Source organism: Exophiala aquamarina (assembly GCF_000709125.1).
Source record: "Exophiala aquamarina CBS 119918 chromosome Unknown aczIA-supercont1.17, whole genome shotgun sequence".
NCBI lineage: Eukaryota > Fungi > Ascomycota > Eurotiomycetes > Chaetothyriales > Herpotrichiellaceae > Exophiala > Exophiala aquamarina.
Window position 1 is genome coordinate 590,111 of NW_013550571.1, and position 16,065 is coordinate 606,175.

The 16,065-nt window shown below is 50.5% G+C and overlaps 6 protein-coding genes across 6 annotated transcripts; 3 read left to right on the top strand and 3 right to left on the bottom strand.

Annotated features, from left to right (window-relative positions):
• Positions 1–288: 288 nt before the first annotated feature.
• Positions 289–2,082, top strand: A1O9_11468 (uncharacterized protein; the record flags this gene model as incomplete). Its single annotated transcript, XM_013399761.1, has 4 exons — positions 289–439; positions 497–874; positions 928–1,083; positions 1,136–2,082. The coding sequence occupies 4 exons, from the start codon at positions 289–291 to the stop codon at positions 2,080–2,082; spliced, it is 1,632 nt and encodes a 543-aa protein (XP_013255215.1).
• A 996-nt stretch (positions 2,083–3,078) lies between these two features.
• A1O9_11469 (uncharacterized protein) lies at positions 3,079–5,747 on the bottom strand (the record flags this gene model as incomplete). The annotated part of the gene is made up of 3 exons (XM_013399762.1): positions 3,079–5,305; positions 5,362–5,448; positions 5,500–5,747. The coding sequence occupies 3 exons, from the start codon at positions 5,745–5,747 to the stop codon at positions 3,079–3,081; spliced, it is 2,562 nt and encodes an 853-aa protein (XP_013255216.1).
• Positions 5,748–6,870: 1,123 nt separating this feature from the next.
• On the bottom strand, positions 6,871–8,230 carry A1O9_11470 (vacuolar protease A; the record flags this gene model as incomplete). Its single annotated transcript, XM_013399763.1, has 4 exons — positions 6,871–6,940; positions 6,991–7,861; positions 7,913–8,069; positions 8,129–8,230. 4 exons carry the CDS (start codon positions 8,228–8,230, stop codon positions 6,871–6,873), a joined length of 1,200 nt encoding a protein of 399 aa, XP_013255217.1.
• A 1,157-nt stretch (positions 8,231–9,387) lies between these two features.
• A1O9_11471 (uncharacterized protein) lies at positions 9,388–10,422 on the bottom strand (the record flags this gene model as incomplete). The annotated part of the gene is made up of 1 exon (XM_013399764.1): positions 9,388–10,422. The coding sequence occupies one exon, from the start codon at positions 10,420–10,422 to the stop codon at positions 9,388–9,390; it is 1,035 nt and encodes a 344-aa protein (XP_013255218.1).
• A 946-nt stretch (positions 10,423–11,368) lies between these two features.
• Positions 11,369–11,955, top strand: A1O9_11472 (proteasome subunit alpha type-6; the record flags this gene model as incomplete). The annotated part of the gene is made up of 2 exons (XM_013399765.1): positions 11,369–11,515; positions 11,569–11,955. 2 exons carry the CDS (start codon positions 11,369–11,371, stop codon positions 11,953–11,955), a joined length of 534 nt encoding a protein of 177 aa, XP_013255219.1.
• A 2,053-nt stretch (positions 11,956–14,008) lies between these two features.
• On the top strand, positions 14,009–14,434 carry A1O9_11473 (uncharacterized protein; the record flags this gene model as incomplete). Its single annotated transcript, XM_013399766.1, has 1 exon — positions 14,009–14,434. The coding sequence occupies one exon, from the start codon at positions 14,009–14,011 to the stop codon at positions 14,432–14,434; it is 426 nt and encodes a 141-aa protein (XP_013255220.1).
• Positions 14,435–16,065: the final 1,631 nt, after the last annotated feature.

A 16,065-nucleotide genomic window follows, 5' to 3' on the forward strand; every position in this document is an offset into this window, starting at 1 on the left:
TAGACCGTCGATTTTGGGGTGCTTTGGGTTACTTTACCCAGACTCGGTCGGCAGTAGTGCGGGTGGTATTTGGCATGCAAAAGCGAAAGCGTGGCAGGTGACATGGTTGGAACAGTATTGGCAAACTGAGATAAGCACCTGGATGTTGATGCTTCGACTGGCTTGGGCTTGCTTGGCCTCTGGACTTTCATTTAAAGCCCTCTTCCTGGTCCTGGGCCTACTCATGCTCCTCCCGCGTCTTGCTCTTCCAAAGCGAAGTTGCTCACATCCTCCTTCAATTTATTCACCATGGCAGCTGATCCCGTTTTTGACGAGAAAACCGTAGGAGAGACCAAGCAGCCACCTCCTACTTCTGACCACGATATCGAGAATGGAACAACTCACACTGCTGAGCTCCGCCGTGGGCTTCAAGGTCGTCACATGCAAATGATTGCCATTGGTAGGTTGAGTGGGATCAAAATCAAAAATGGAAAGCAATGCTGATACACTTGTTCAGGAGGTTCAATTGGCGCCGGTCTCTTTGTTGGATCCGGTGGTGCCTTACAGTCTGGCGGGCCTGCGTCTCTTGTGATCGGGTTTATCATCATCGGTATGATGTTGCTGTGCACCGTGCAGGCACTGGGCGAACTGGCTGTTTTGTATCCTGTCAACGGCGCCTTCTTCAATTATTCCGTTCGATTCATCGATAAATCTTGGGGGTTCGCCATGGGGTATCAGTACGCCATTGGTTGGCTTATAACGTTGCCTTTCGAGATAACGGCCGCTGGTATCACAATCAGCTATTGGCACGAATACAATATTGGTATCTGGATAGCTGTCTTCCTTACAACATTGATCATCGTTCAGGTCTTTGGCGTAAAAGGATATGGTGAAGGTGCGTCCTGTCTGTCAACCTAAGATCTATTCTCCTACTGACTGGGCATGCAGTTGAATTCGTCCTCGGTATAATTAAGGTTGTTGCAGTTCTAGGATTCATCATCTTTGGTATTATCGTCAACTGTGGCGGTGTCCCCACTGACGACCGTGGCTACATCGGCTTCCGTTATTGGAACGGCAAGGACGGTAACCACGCTTTCCGAAATGGTAGGAGCAATCGAGATCTTTCCGCGGAAGGCAGTACTAATTTGGATGATAGGCTTCAAGGGATTTTGCTCGGTCTTCGTGACTGCTGCCTTTGCCTTCGGCGGGACTGAGATGGTTGGTCTTGCTGCTGCTGAAGCTGCCGACCCCAGAAAGTCTTTGCCCAAGGCTACTAAGCAAGTCTTTTGGCGTATTGCTGGCTTTTATGTTGTCTCACTGCTCATCATGGGCATCATCGTGCCAAACAGCTCCGAAGACCTGCTGGGTTCCAGTGGGGCCAATACCAAAGCCTCTCCATTCGTATTAGCCATCAAATATGCCGGCGTCAAAGGCTTGCCTTCAGTTTTCAACGCTGTCATTACTATCTCAGTCATGTCCGTGGCGAACAGCTGTACTTACGGGTCGACTCGTACCTTGCAAGCCCTCGCTGCCGCAGGAATGGCCCCTAGGTGGTTGGGATATATTGATAAGAAAGGTCGCCCTCTCTGGCCTGTCGTTATCCAGATGGCATTCGGTCTTCTGGCATTCATCAATGAGTCTGCTGATGGTAGCACGGTCTTCACCTGGCTACTCTCCCTCACGGGCTTGTCGTCCTTCTTCGTGTGGGGCTCCATTTGTCTGAGTCATATTCGCTTCCGACAAGGCTGGAAGGCTGCCGGCCGTTCCGTGGACGACCTTCCTTTCAAGTCACAGCTTGGCGTTTATGGATCATACTTTGGTGTGTTCCTCGTCGTGATCTGTCTGATAGCAACATTCTATATCTCCCTCTTCCCCATCGGTGGCAGCCCCAATGCCGAAGCTTTCTTCGAGAGTTACATCGCAGCGCCCATCGCGATAGCTTTGTTCGCCGGCTGGAAGATCTACACCAAGGACTGGTCCTTCGGTATCCGCGTCGAGGATATGGATCTCGACAGCGGCCGCAGAGACTATGCAGATTTGCCTCCGCCAGAGCCAGCGAGGAACCTGAGCATTGGCCGCAGGATGAGCCAGGCTATCTTTTAATTGAGTGAAATTCAAGGCTTTGTCGTCTTTGACGTCCGAGGTCTTCCTCGCAGATTTCTCTACCGAGATAGCGTAATCATAGTTTGTCAGAAACAACGAATGCACTATGGTGTGAAAGCTTTGAGTCTCTGATTGCCACCATTGGATGACTCCATACTTCCGCTTGTTTGCTTCGAGGCAGAAAGCGTGGTAGATCGACGAAATCTCGCGAGCATAATGTGTAACGGCCTGGATGGCAGCAGAGCCTTCCCTTCCCTGATCCTCATCATCGAGAGAGTCTGGGTTTGTGCTCTCCAATGATAGAGATTGGAAAGAAGACCTCAAGTCCAGCAGACGAAAGAGTCGAGGTAAACCCGTGGAGGCTAAAAACCAATAAAGTAATGGCGAACCCCGGCACCGCTAGCGGCAGGCCGAAAGTCGGCGGGAAAAGGGTTCTCAATTTCTTCTATTTGTGTGGTGCGCGGATGGAGGAGCTTTATGTAGGATGAAGAAAGCATGTTGTTGTTGTGTCAGACAGACTGGGCTTGAGCCAAAGGGCGTATTCATACCTGGTACTCGTAGATGCTACTCCGTTAACGTTGAGTCTATACGTGGTCAATTGGTGTGAACAATAGGCACCGTTGTTTATGGCTTAGTTATGTCCTAAAGTAGTCCCATCCGTCCAGACGAGATAAGTCGATGGAAAGACATCATAAATCTGGGCACCGAGGATCACGTTCAAGGCCAGCAGCTCGTCGGTGGAGCCTTTACTATTCCACTCCATGTGGCCTAGGGCAAATCAACTTTCTGCTCACAACATCATATCACTACTGAACTTATATTGGGTGTGCTCTTTGGAGATATAACGCTATGCTATTCTGAGGAGCTACACGTATGCTGTGCAACCTATGCAAAATATGCTCACCTCCGGACGCCTTGCTGTACAGACTCGCAACATGACAAAGATCAGACCAAACAAGATGACTGTGTGAGCTTGTACAGCCCGTGAGCAGAGCATCAGCCCAAGATTCTTGATGTCTCTAACTCAGCGTCGGCTTCCTCAAGCTCTCTCTCAAGCTCTCTGGCCAGCTCGTCATCTGAGTCTTCTTCTTCAGCTTCTCTATCTTCCTGTGCTGCCTCGACTCTCCGCTGATCACGCTCGATCTGTTGTTCATCTGTATCTCTGGCATCGGGAGTACTGGACGCCTCAGAATTCCGTTGGCTGTCAATGTTGAAAACTGATTTGAGACCGCTGCCACCTGCCTTTCGCTTCGATTTCGGAGAATCATCGAGACTGCCTCCCTCGTCTTCAAAGTCAACTCTTCTCCTCTTAGCAGCTCGTCGTTCTCTGAAACTCAAAGCCGAGCCTACAGAGTCTGTATCACTTTCACTGTCGACTTCACTTCCCATGAATTCTTTAAGCTCGGCATCAATGTCTGCCCATTCTTCTTGATCGATGGTCAGGGGACTTCCGTCGTCTACGAATTCTCCATCCTTGCTGTCCTCGCCATTTCCACCGCCTGTGACGTCTAGTTTGAGCTTCTTTCTAGAAGGTTGATCATCTTCGGTATCAAAGCCAGTGGACTCTCCTTCGGAAGAGCTGAGGAGGAAATTGTGTAAAGAAGGATTAGGCTTCTCCACACCATCTCCTGCCTCACTAGAAGTCTCGAGTTTCTGTTTGCCAACGCCTTCGAGAAGGTAGGGTCGCTCATCCAGCCTGCGCCACTGTTGCATGGATTCAATCAACCAAGGTGTGCCCACAACTTTTATGCCACGTTTCACAGCCTGTTTCACTTTGGCTGTCCCTGGTCGTACGGCGATAACGTGCGTCACGTCTCGGGCAATTTTTTCAGCGATGGATGCGCCGAAGCTTTTCGCCCACGTGCTGATGTCGGCGTTCTGAACATCGGTACCTAGTGGAAGAACGCCGCTGAATACCAGCTTGACACCATTAAGGATGCGTTGCTTCATCGCAGGCATCACCTTCTTGACATCGGGTACCAGTAACAGATCAATGGCAGTACCATCTTCTTCTTCACCATTGGGCAGAGGTGCTTTGCGTTTCCCAGTAAGTTCTGCCACCCTTCCGCCTTTCCCTCCCAATCTCTTGCGGTCGTACTCTGCAAAAAAGGCAGCGTGTACAGCTGTCAAGGCAGACTCAAGATGGATCAACTCCTCATCGTCGTTCTTAAGGATACTGTGTCGTGGCTTGGGCCGTGCTGGTGGCGTGGTCTCGGATGAATCCGAGGAGTCACTGGAGTCGGAATCAGTCGACGGAGAGGCTTGCGCATCGCCGTTAGTAACCGCTTCAGCCTGATCCTTCTCGTCCTGCTCCAACTGCATCTTCAAAAGTGGTTTGTCTGACAGCTGCGAGGTGATAAGCTGTTCTTGCCCCTTGGTCTGCAGTTCTCGCACAACTGGATCATCACCACCACTCATGGCCATCAGCTGCTCCAAAGTGGATGCACTGTCTTCACTTGGAGGTAGTTGGTCGGAAACCCCATTAGTAGCCCCGTGAGCATCGACTGCGCCCGAGTCTGTACCATTGGTTGCAGACTCCTTGTTATCTAGTTTAGGCATGCTCTGGGTTTCTTGCTTCTTGGGCAAGAAACTAGAGTTAATGTCTCCTATACCAACGAAGAAGTCAAAAGGGGTAACCCTAATCAAATTGGAGTTCCACTTCCACACATCACCTCTATCGTCAATGATGACGACCATCTTCGTGTCGACAGGAAAGAGTCGTTCAAGGTTTTTGGCGACCATACTTCCACTTTCATCGCGACTCAATATTCGATCGCCGAAATATTTGCGGTCCGGATCAATGATGTTGGCAATTTGCTGAGCATATTGTCTAGTTCCCATGGTGTAAATGTGAAGCTCAAAAAGCTGGGAGACGTGTTCAAGGAACTCAGCAAGACCAGGTCGCAGTTTGATGTAGTACCAGCAGCCTCTCATTCCGGGACCGTCATCAATAAGCTGAAACGCGCGGACGTCCTTGACAGCTTCATAATTCGGATTGTCCTTATCTTTCTGCCATTCAGCTATCGTCGGATCGACGGCTGCATGTATGATAGTTTGATCAAGGTCGACGACTAGGGACAACTTTCTAGAGGCTAGAAGGCGACGCTTAGCTTCTTCATCGACAGTATTGGCTTCTTCTTTGCTTATGGTAAGATGAGGAGTGTCATGCGCCATGCGGATGGGTGCTCGATCAGCATCTGTAGTCTCGCTGCCTGCCTGCACACTTGAACTCAGTCAGTAAAGAATGAAACAAAGCATGGGGCCCCTGTTAGTACTTACGTTGTCATATCCTTTCCGCAGTTTGTGCACATGCCCAGAAACTGGACAGTATGAGGGCATTCCTCCTCGATTTCACAAATGTCTGCGCTGCGGCTTGTTAGTTGCATTGGTATGAAGGGTATGACATGATAGACGTACGGGTGTGTCAGTACATCTCCTTCCCAAACCCTCCATCCCTTGATTGTTCCTTGAAGTGTGCTGGGAAAGTGGGTGACGAATTTTTTGTCAACTTCTGTCTCATCGCCATAGCGACTGCCAACCTTCACCTTGGTCGTATAGGAGTATAGAAATAGGTCGTCGTTGAGAGAGACGGGATCGCCTACTTGCTTCTCAACTTTCGTGATTGTGAGAGGGTAATGGAGGTTTTTGGGTAATCGCAGTAGCATTCCGAACGCGCTGGAGCAGCCAAGTACATTGACTTGAGCATGTAGGAACTAGATGAAGATGCGATGCAAAGAATGGTCCTACGTACTTGACTGCGTTGCTGAGGTTGCGGTTGCGGGTCGGAGAAGTGTGAAGCGAGGAGGGAATAATTGTTTGGAGAAGGGTAGGCTAGTGGTAGAACCACTAGCTAACGGGTTGGCAAGGAATGAGGAGTAGATGGGTCCGGTTTGTTGTTTATACCGGGTCAGACGTGTTTGCATCTGATCAAAAAAGGACGATGATGGCGGACGAATGCAAGCAACTGTAGTGGCTGGAGCTGCTATACGGACAACCAGCGGGCAGTCACGTCCTAGGTCAAGTGGCAATAGCAACCTCGTCGCAGTAGCCCCCCGAATCAATTGGCGTGGGTGGACGTGGAGCCTGAGTGAGCGCGGGAGTGGGTGGCGGTGGTGGGTTTGGGTGTGGGTGACTGCGTGGGAGGAGGTACGAGGTACAAGGTACGGAGTACGGAGTACTTGGGAGGTCAAAGAGGGGATGAGGTATGAGGTATGCGCTGATGTTGGGTATGGACTGCCTGGCGCCTGCTGGATGGAATAACCGTGACTTGGGAATTCGAGACTCCAATTCTTTTCCCAAGCGAACAGCTGGAACTCGCAAACCTGAGGAGACGGAAGCTCTCTTATGCTGAACAGCTGCTCGCACTAATCGACTTGGCACATACATTAGCCCCGCTTGCTGCCGTCAGGGCAGGAGCCATTTGCACAAAGAGAGCATCATCTGGTCACGAGACTAGACCCTATAACCACACCACTACGAGTTTCGACACGTCCCGGGCACCATGATGGCGTTGCTTCGATTCGGACGGAGCTGGCAACACGCTGTTGGCAGCAGTGTGCTCGCATAGAAAGTGCCCACGCCAGGCTATCAATCTTGGCTCAAGTACATACAAATATCCCTGGATACAACAGACTATATATACTCAAACCCGATGAATTGAACTCTGACTTTTTGGAACGCGACCTCGCCCAAGTGATGATAACAATCCGGCAACCTTTCTTCTTTGATCCAATTTCGAGTCATGGTCCCATTCTTCCCTCATTCTAGCTTAGGAGAGAAAACAGGAACCTACTTGGCTTGGGCCAAAGCAACAGCATCATTGCCGAGGTCGTAGACGCTGTACCATTTCCTCAAGAAGCTATCACGAGTCAGCAGGAGAACAAAAATTGTGTTGAACAGGGTACGTACCTGTCACCGAGGATGGCAAGGGGCCCGGTGGGAGCTGGGAAATCCATGCCCATAAAGCTGGAGATGCAGGATCCTTGGACTTCCAAAATATAGTCGTAGGCAGTAATCGAGAAATCATAACCACTCAGGGTAAAGCTAATGTCTGGAAGCGAATCGCGCTTGTCACATTCAACCGTATATTGTCCATTGAATCCCTTCTTAGCCCCGATCTCCTTGTTGAGCAGCTCGGCAAGGGTGGATGGAAGAGCAATCAAGGAAGTGCCGGTGTCAAGGATAACGCCAGTGTTGTCAAGATCGGCAGTCTCCTTGCCAAAGGTAATCGAGTCAAGGTTGACTTCCCAGTAGGCCTTGCGGCGAAGTGGAATCTTGATCAACTTGCCAGTGTAGTGGGAGCTGTCAATGCCACCAAACGTAGCCTCTGACTCGGTACCATCGTCGGTGTTTCCAAGGTAGAAAGCAAAGACCGGTTCATCAAGGAGCTTCTGGTCAACCATATTGTAGAATGGTGGAGGAATGTGGTTGACTGAAATGGTATCATAACCCAGTCCGAGAATGCCATCGAAACGTCCGAAAGCGAACGCAAGACCAGGTTCGTTGGTAGTCTCTCCGAAAAGCTGATCCTGAATCTTCAAGTCTCCAATGCGAAGAACATCCTTCGAGATGAATCCCGACACCTCGCCCGATCCGTATCGGATACCGAATTCAGATCCGTTCTTCTTATAAGTCGAGGATGCAGAGGAGTCATATTTCTGGTGCAGGTAGCAGGCGATCGAGCCACATTCAGAGCTTGGGACCCAGAGATTGGAGCTGCCGGTATCAAGGACGACTTTGAACTCTTGGGGTGGCGTTCCAATGGCAATGGTGCTGAAATCTAGTCATCGTTAGGGTAAGGGTCCTAAACGTTGATGGAAGAACAACTCACATTGAGCATTCAAGAAGTTCTCGACGGGGACTTCATGAGGGCCCTTATTAAGATCGATTGATGTGTGCTTGAAGATGTCCTCCGAAGGACCTCCCATCACAGATTGGGAATACTTGTGGCGAAGGGCATTCACATGGTCGCCAATGTTGGCAGCGCTCTAATGGCCAGTGTGGATTAGCGCGCTGATGATATGATGTCGGACAGATCTTGACTCACAAGCTGTTCCTCCAAGGGTACCTTCTGTAGCTTCATGCGATGCATTCCCGCATTGGCGGCACCGAGCAGCGCAGCTGCTGCGATGGCAACGTTGTTCTTCATATTTGCAATCACCAGCTGCTAATGAGAAGAGAAGAAAAAAGTGAGGGGAGGCTGCTTGGAAATGCAGCAGTTGTCTGGTGTTGATGGAAGGATGATAAGACGGACAATGGGTGTTGACGAGGACAAAGAGTTGAGATGACTAGCTTGCTTGGGAGGAAGGGTGGTGCAGGCTGCCACTATGAGACGCAGAGTGAGAGGATGACGGGATGACGAAGGACGCTCTGGGGTGCCCACCAGTGGCAGCTGGGAAGTGGGTACTGTAGCACTGCTATCTAGTATCACAGCTGCCGAGCACATTTGCTACAAAGCATCCGCCCTGTTTGCCCACTACGGAGTGCTCTTGCCCGGTGACCCCCTTGCCGAGGTGCCCAGGTGACCAACTGGGTGCCAACTCACTCGTCTCAGTCAGGCACCTGCCAAGTCTTGTTGGACTAAACCACTCTTGGCACTGGGCCTTCTCTATCGTCGCGGAGCAACCAAGGTACCTCCTCTCCCGGGGGGCTACGGTCTCACAGCCATGAAGCCAGACCTGCCCTAAATTCCGAGTCCTTACACTGACGTACTCCAGATGGGCGAGTTCAAAGTGGCAAATGAACACGTCAAGACTCTAGCCATCTTCTAGTTTACACTGGCACCTAATACTTCTATCACTTGCATGTATACATCAATGAGTCCTAGTGTGATCAATGCACCATGCACTGGATTATGGTTTGAAGCAAGAATACCTCCGCGCAGGGTGCTCAAGTCATGCATAGGTAGCCCAGTATCAAGTGGATAATGCTATATTAATGACGTCTTGACTACACTAATAACTACTTTAAATAAGACGCCGACGTCGTGCCTCACTATCCACTCGAGGAATTAAATCCTATCAGCAATCGCCCCTTGGCCGAACCATGGTCAAAGGACCATCATACGAGGTACAGATATTCGATACATTTCAGGTCCACGGGGCGGAGAATGTTGCCATGGAAGTGATCGCTGAGCTAATGCAGCGAGCCGGCCGAATCAAACGGATAGGCTTAATCTCTCGAGACAGCCTTATGCTACTGAGGGTTTCTTGCTTGCTAGTTCAAATGCACAGCCATGTGGGATTCGACCTTCTGGCGCCCATATAATTAATACTTTCGAGTAGCCATCTTCATTTGAAACTCATCTCAACTCGTAGAAGACTCGTCGTCACTGCTGGTAACATCACTGCTGCTGCTGCTGTCTTCGTCGCCGTCACTAGAGCTTGAACTGTCGTATTCGACAATTGTCGTCCTGTTCTTCCGCTTCTTCGCCTTGCTCAATGATGCAGATGACTCCTGCAACTCCTCAGTGCTGGTCGGGAGAGATGAGCCCACTAGTGCCCAGAGCAAAATCTCTGCCCGAGGATGTCGCTGGACCCAACGGCGATATTCATCACTCTCATCAACATCCTCAAGCTTGCTCGAGTCTTCTCGACCATCCAGATCTTGGAAAAATCGCTTTCGATATTCCTCATCTTTTGTTGGATCCTCTTGGCGACGAGCCTCTCCATTCGCAGTACTGCCCTCGTCCCTTAACCGTTTTTCGCTTTCTGTCTTTAGTCTCTGTCGTGCATTATTTCCTTGTAGCCCGTGGATATATCTGGCTATTGGAAGGTCATATTGGCGGGGCACATCGACTACTGAGAAGATATGCTTCAGGAGCCAAGTTTCTCGATTTTTATTGAATTTCCAAGACGATCGGCCACTGTAGTATTGGCTCAGGTAATCCAGAGCCGGCGTAGATTTCTTCACAAATGTTTGCAGCTTCGCGAATTTGGACTTGGACTTGGACTGTGGTATCTTGGGATCCACATGCTGAGGTTGAGTTGATGACGGGGCAGGCGTTTCTACATTTTTTTTCGTATCAGAGGAGAAAGAGACTTGTTTCTTTGGTCTTTTGGACCTCGTATCATCGCCATTCGAAGCCAAGGGTAGCTCCAAGATCGGGTTGGCTTGCTCTGGTCGTGTTAAATTGGTTTCATGCTTCGATGTTTTCCTTTTCTTCTTGGTTGACTGTGGGGAGTCTCCCTCAAACTGAGTGGGCGATTGATTGGGCCTTGATTCTCGAACAGAATCATGCCCGTTAGAAGCACTGCGTTTTCGACGCTCGGGGGCGGCTTGCTCGGCAAACTTCAATTTGAGACCAAGTCTTTTCCAGGCTGGGCCAGTCACCGATGCCATTCTGAAAGTTGGTGTCAATTATTCCTTTGGCTCAGTTGACTCTGGACTTGTCAATGCATATCTCAAATATGCACTCAAGTTCGGCAATAGCCGATGTTCATGGCAGCTGAGGTCTTAGAATGCCAACCAATACCTCACAATTGAACAAAATTCGAGTCGAGATTTTGTGTGCCACATGTGGCGGTGCGGATACGGCGAACCATTCTATTGGCTGTCACTTTTGAGGCTGAGCCTCTTCGGTCAAGTATATTATTCTCAAACGTACCAGGCATCGCGCAAGTTGCGCGTAATGGGTCACTTCCAAATATCCCATAAACCAACAAACCCATCTCGCCTCTTGCACTCAAGACCTTTTGACAACAAAAGCCGTTCAGAATTAGGTTATATTACTCTAAGCTGTCAACATCATCCGTTTTAGCTGCACACTTGGTTCAATTTGCCTCGGTTGAAGGAGTTCCAAGATGTCTGGTTCGTACTTTTGCCCTCGTAGCTGTGTCGGGATCACCGAGCTGACAAGATCTCATCTTTAGGGAGCGCGGGATACGATCGACACATCACAATATTCTCAGATCAAGGTCGTTTATATCAAGTTGGTACGTCCTCCAGCGTCTCAAAATTCCCAGCCACGCTCTTTCTGTGGCCTCCACTGCGAACGGGTTCATCATTTTGCAACCGCAATCCAGGTGGATTCATGGCCACCTACAGAATTCTTACATCTGTACACAGAATATGCCTTCAAGGCAATCACAGCTGCCAACATCACATCTGTCGGAGTCAGGGGCAAGTCATGTGCCGTTGTACTCTCGCAAAAGAAAGTGCCTGTGAGTGACACAAATGGACACTGTTGTATCCTATACATTTGCTCACTCAACTTTTGTAGGACAAGCTGATCGACCCCTCCTCTGTCTCTCATGTATTCAAGATTTCGTCTTCAGTCGGCTGTGTTATGACCGGTTCAATAGCCGACGCTAGAGCCTCTGTCGATCGCGCTCGAGGTGAGGCTGCGGAGTTTAGATACAAGAATGGATACGAGATGCCCTGTGATGTCCTGGCGAAACGCTTGGCAAACATCAACCAAGTCTACACACAAAGAGTAAGAATAGAATCCATGCTTGGAAGCTTGGACAGATGCTGATTCAACCCTAGGCATACATGAGGCCGTTGGGTGTGGCAACGACGCTAGTGTCAGTCGACGATGAATTCGGACCCCAGCTCTACAAGTGTGATCCAGCGGGCTACTACGTTGGATACAAAGCAACAGCCTCCGGGCCGAAGCAACAGGAGGCGCTCAACCATCTTGAGAAGAAGCTGAAGAACAAAGATGCTGCCCCAGGGAGCTGGGAAGAGGTTGTCGAATTAGGTATCGGCACGCTCAGCACGGTACTAAGTGTCGATTTCAAGAAGGGTGAACTGGAAATTGGCATTGTGGGTGGACCCAAAGCTGATGGAAGCGAAGGGGTCGAACGAGAGTTCAGAACATTGAGTGAGGACGAAATTGAGGAGCGACTTCAAGCCATCGCTGAGCGTGATTGAGTCTAGCCTCTGGAAGAGAAAGAGACCGGAGTTTCGTTCACTATCAAAACGGAGAGCGAAGAGGTTCTTTTCCACAACCACGCTGGACAGGGATACTTGTTCTACTCAGCTCTGGCGCTGGAAGAATATTTTGTCGAGAGAAAATGGGGGCCATTGCAATGGTGGTATCACATAGGCTGGAGGAGCTGACTCGTAATGATGTATGTGGATGTCACGGGCACTCGAAAACTATGTGGAATCTGAAGAGTGACGCAGAGTATCCACCGAGATCTGATCTCAGTCGCTTGGAAGACAGGGCATTGGTGCACTTGAAACAGGCGAGTTTGCAGCGTCACGAGTGTGAATAGTAGAGTTGAGGCTTCAATGGGCTCAGCAACAAGAACTGTGGCTGTCTGTGGCGGATTGAGGCTGGGAAGCTGGGTTGCGAATGGGCTAGACAGAAGAAGCATCAACCCAAGAGCGGTGACTTGGCCAAACAGAACAGGAGAGGCAGCCGCGATCCGTTTCGAGTGTCAATTAGCAGTGCAGACTAGGGAGCGAATGGCCCAAATAGAGATCCTTGCAAAGAAATGCAGAAGCGAGGTGGATGAAAATAGAGTGGGCGAATGAAGATAGAGTGGGAAGTTCAGCTTGCGTGAGTCGACAGGCACCGTTGCAGCAACCGCAGGCGTCGAGGTGGTTCCTGCCGTAGACTGACACGCAAAAGCACTCAGCTGTCCAATTTGGGCGGGTTGGACTTCAGGGCTGCCAAAGCTTAACACAGTAGCCTCAGATTCAGGTGAGAGGTTAAACCAAGAGGTCCTCCGGGCGGTCCTCGTAAGCGGCTCCTGGGTCCCCTGCGTTGACAAGCAGAGATGCTAGTGGATTCTGCCTGACAGTGTATTTATGACAGGCACCCTCCCTTATGCCATACTCCGGGACTACCTGCTGGGTGCATCCCCTTTGGGCTCGCTGGTCAGACGGGGCCCCCTTTTACCACTTGATTCTAGCCACGAAGGTTTTTGCCGACTAAGCCTCTTTCTCTACCACTTGCTATATCCATCTCACACTAACATCCGTGGCCATGGATATGGCTCCAGTCACACTGGTCGAGGACCACATTTGCCCTTCTTCCCGCACATGGCCATCTATCCCTACACCGGTATCCATCCAACGTCTCGTGTCTGCTTTCCCATCCTTTGGTCTATTTCCCGCCTGCAATGTCAACATGGTGGCTTGTCATGCGGCCTGCTGATCACATTACAGCACTGGCCACACTCCAGCCTACAGCAGAGCCTCGAAACATCCGCTGCCAATGCTACAGGCCTAGCGACATCCCGATGGTCACTCCATTCCATCGCACAGCCCAATGGCTGGCCGTGATGCCTCCAAGCCCTCTGGTGCCCGTTCACAGCCGTCTTGATCTTTCGGGTTCTCAACGACCGTGCCCATGTAGTGTTGCAAAACTTGCCTCCAGCTTCGACGTCGCTGCTCTTTCATCCCCTCTTCTAGCCCTGTGAGCTGGAACACCTGCTCCTATTCTGCTATCGCTGCGGGCCGTCCCCAGCTTCGTAAGACCGATCCTACTCTTGTGAATGGTCAGACGTCAGGAAAGCCACGAGATTGAGACTTGCAAAGCCCGTCTAGTATTCTTACCATCCGGTGTCTCTTAGCTATACAATGGAGTTTGTTAGCTTTGCGATGCTCGTCATCCTCTGTCTTTAAGAATGCTTCCCTCATCGCATCAATCCACCGACTCGACCACCAGAACTCACAAGAGATCCAGATCCCCGTCGACCACGAGGCTGTGCCCAAGGTCTGAGACCCAAATATAATTGACCGCATTCCCGCTTGTGTGAAGCGAAGACTATCCGTCTAGGTCCCAACATTCTTACTGCACTGTCCGTCAAGCCAACGGCTACCTACCAAATCCTAAGTCCCAACGCTGTCTGTGTAGAGATCGCTCTACCATGGCCGATGGAAGTGCGTCCAACAGTAACCCCTTACCTTTGAGAGACAAGTGCCCAGCAACAGGTCACTGACTGTATTTCCTGCAGAAAATGAGGCCCGCGCCATGCGCATACTCGAGATCATGAATGACTTTCGAACGTTGCAAATACATATTTCTTCACTCATTACACGCAACGAGGCACATCCTCCCGACCAGCAATCCTACTACCTTGATGGCTATGTAGTGCTGAGGCAGGGCGCAGCTGAGTCTCAGGCGATTCTGGCAACGCACTACAACCCGGGAAACCTTGGACTACAAGCTGGTCATGTTGCCGAAACTGAGGTTCAGAAGGCTACATTACAGAGGTACCCTGCGTGGATCTCGGGAGTTCTCGACAGATTACTGACAAAAGCGCAGAATAATCCTCGACTCCTCAACGAGACGCCTTCAAGCACACAAAATCTATCTACGAGCCTCATCGGCAATGCGATGGATCCAGATGCGGACTCAAATCCTGAAGGGAGAGGCGCCTGGGCAGAAACATGCTAATGCGCTACGTGCTGTTGATAGCCGCCTTCGTGAGGTAGGTTCATGTACGATGATGAGGATGAACCGATCAGCACTTCCCCCACAATTCGCGTCTTTCAACCATGTGGAATGCCAAACCCAGCTCGGTAGTGATCTGCATGAGATCTGCAAATTGCCCCCCGGCTTGCAAAGAGAAAGAAAGCTAATCAAGAGGATTCTACAGGAGTTGAACCAAATCACCGATCAACATGTTGTCAACGACCTACGCAACGCTGACCGTCGGAAGGGTTATTGGATTGACGAAGACCCGACGTTGGAGCGCATGCTGGCATGGATCAGGATGCAGAGGTGAAGGGGAATGTCATGTGGATTCAGGAGCACGAGTCCACTTCGCTTTTGTCGATGGGTTCACATCAAGATTGCTTGATAGGGGCACTGGCAGGCACACAACACTCATTTTCCTCGACATTGATTCGAACTGGAAGAAATCAAGGTTTCAACATGGCGTAATTTCCAGCAGAAGTTTCTGGGCATGGTGCACGGAACCGCGGGCGGGGAAGTGCACCGCCAAAGGATGTACTAGAAACACTACTGTAGTACTGTAAAGCAGACTGACTTCGCACGGCTAGGGGTGCGACTGGATTGATTAGACCTAAGGGCAAGGGAGATATGGGGTTTGAGAAGGGAACCTCTGGATACTCGTGCCTTCGTTACAAGCACCGCGGGACTAAATGGGATGGGATGGGATTCGACGGCAAAACAACAAGGGATTAGAGGATGGAATTGGACCACAGGACCAACGAAACTCGTCAGGCAAAAGTATGATTTCTGAACCATGGCAAGACCAACCGGGGACGCCAGCATGACTCAAAAAGACACATTACACCTTTTGCTTGGTCTCTTCTTGGTCTCGTCTTCCATGTGGTTTCCAACAAGGTTTAAACAGGATAAGACCCGGGAGAGGAAGACGACGTCACAAATTACTTTTGCATCAGTGTGATCCGAATGGGTGTCAAGACAGAGAACTGGGGCCCCTGGGCCTTTAGCTGCGCTTATGCTTCCGGGGCCGCCGATCGCTTAACGTACTTGGTCGTCCTTGCCCACCAAGGATCCAAAAGGGGCAGTGACCAGTGACCAGACGTCAGGCAGGTGCCCACTGTGCCACATCCAAAGAGAAGTTCTCTTTGCACGGGCGACACTCAGGTTGGCACTGACACTGACTACTTGAGGTAGGAGTTGAACGGACTAACGATGATCGAGAATAGTCTATTGTGGGTGCACGTGGCCCCCATGTCATCTATGATCAACAGCTTGGACTAGCAGGACAGGCAGCTTGGGAGAGCGGGGTTGTGTCTTCTCCTGTAGGTCCCTCGCTCAGGCTGATCATGCATTGCTCTACTCGTAGTTCCTCGTAAAACTAAGCCCGAGTTGCTCCAGGTAGGCTTGCAGTCACTGGCCATGAATCTCGAGCAGCGATGATGATAATTGCCGCCGGCCATGACAATAATGCACACTCTTCTTCCTTCCCATTCACGAAGCGGGTCTGAACATCGCCTCGCACGCCAGATCGAACCTATTCGTGCTAACTTCTAAGTAATAATAGTCGCCGGTCACTAACACATTTCATTAGTCTGCACCGGCCAAGTTGACGT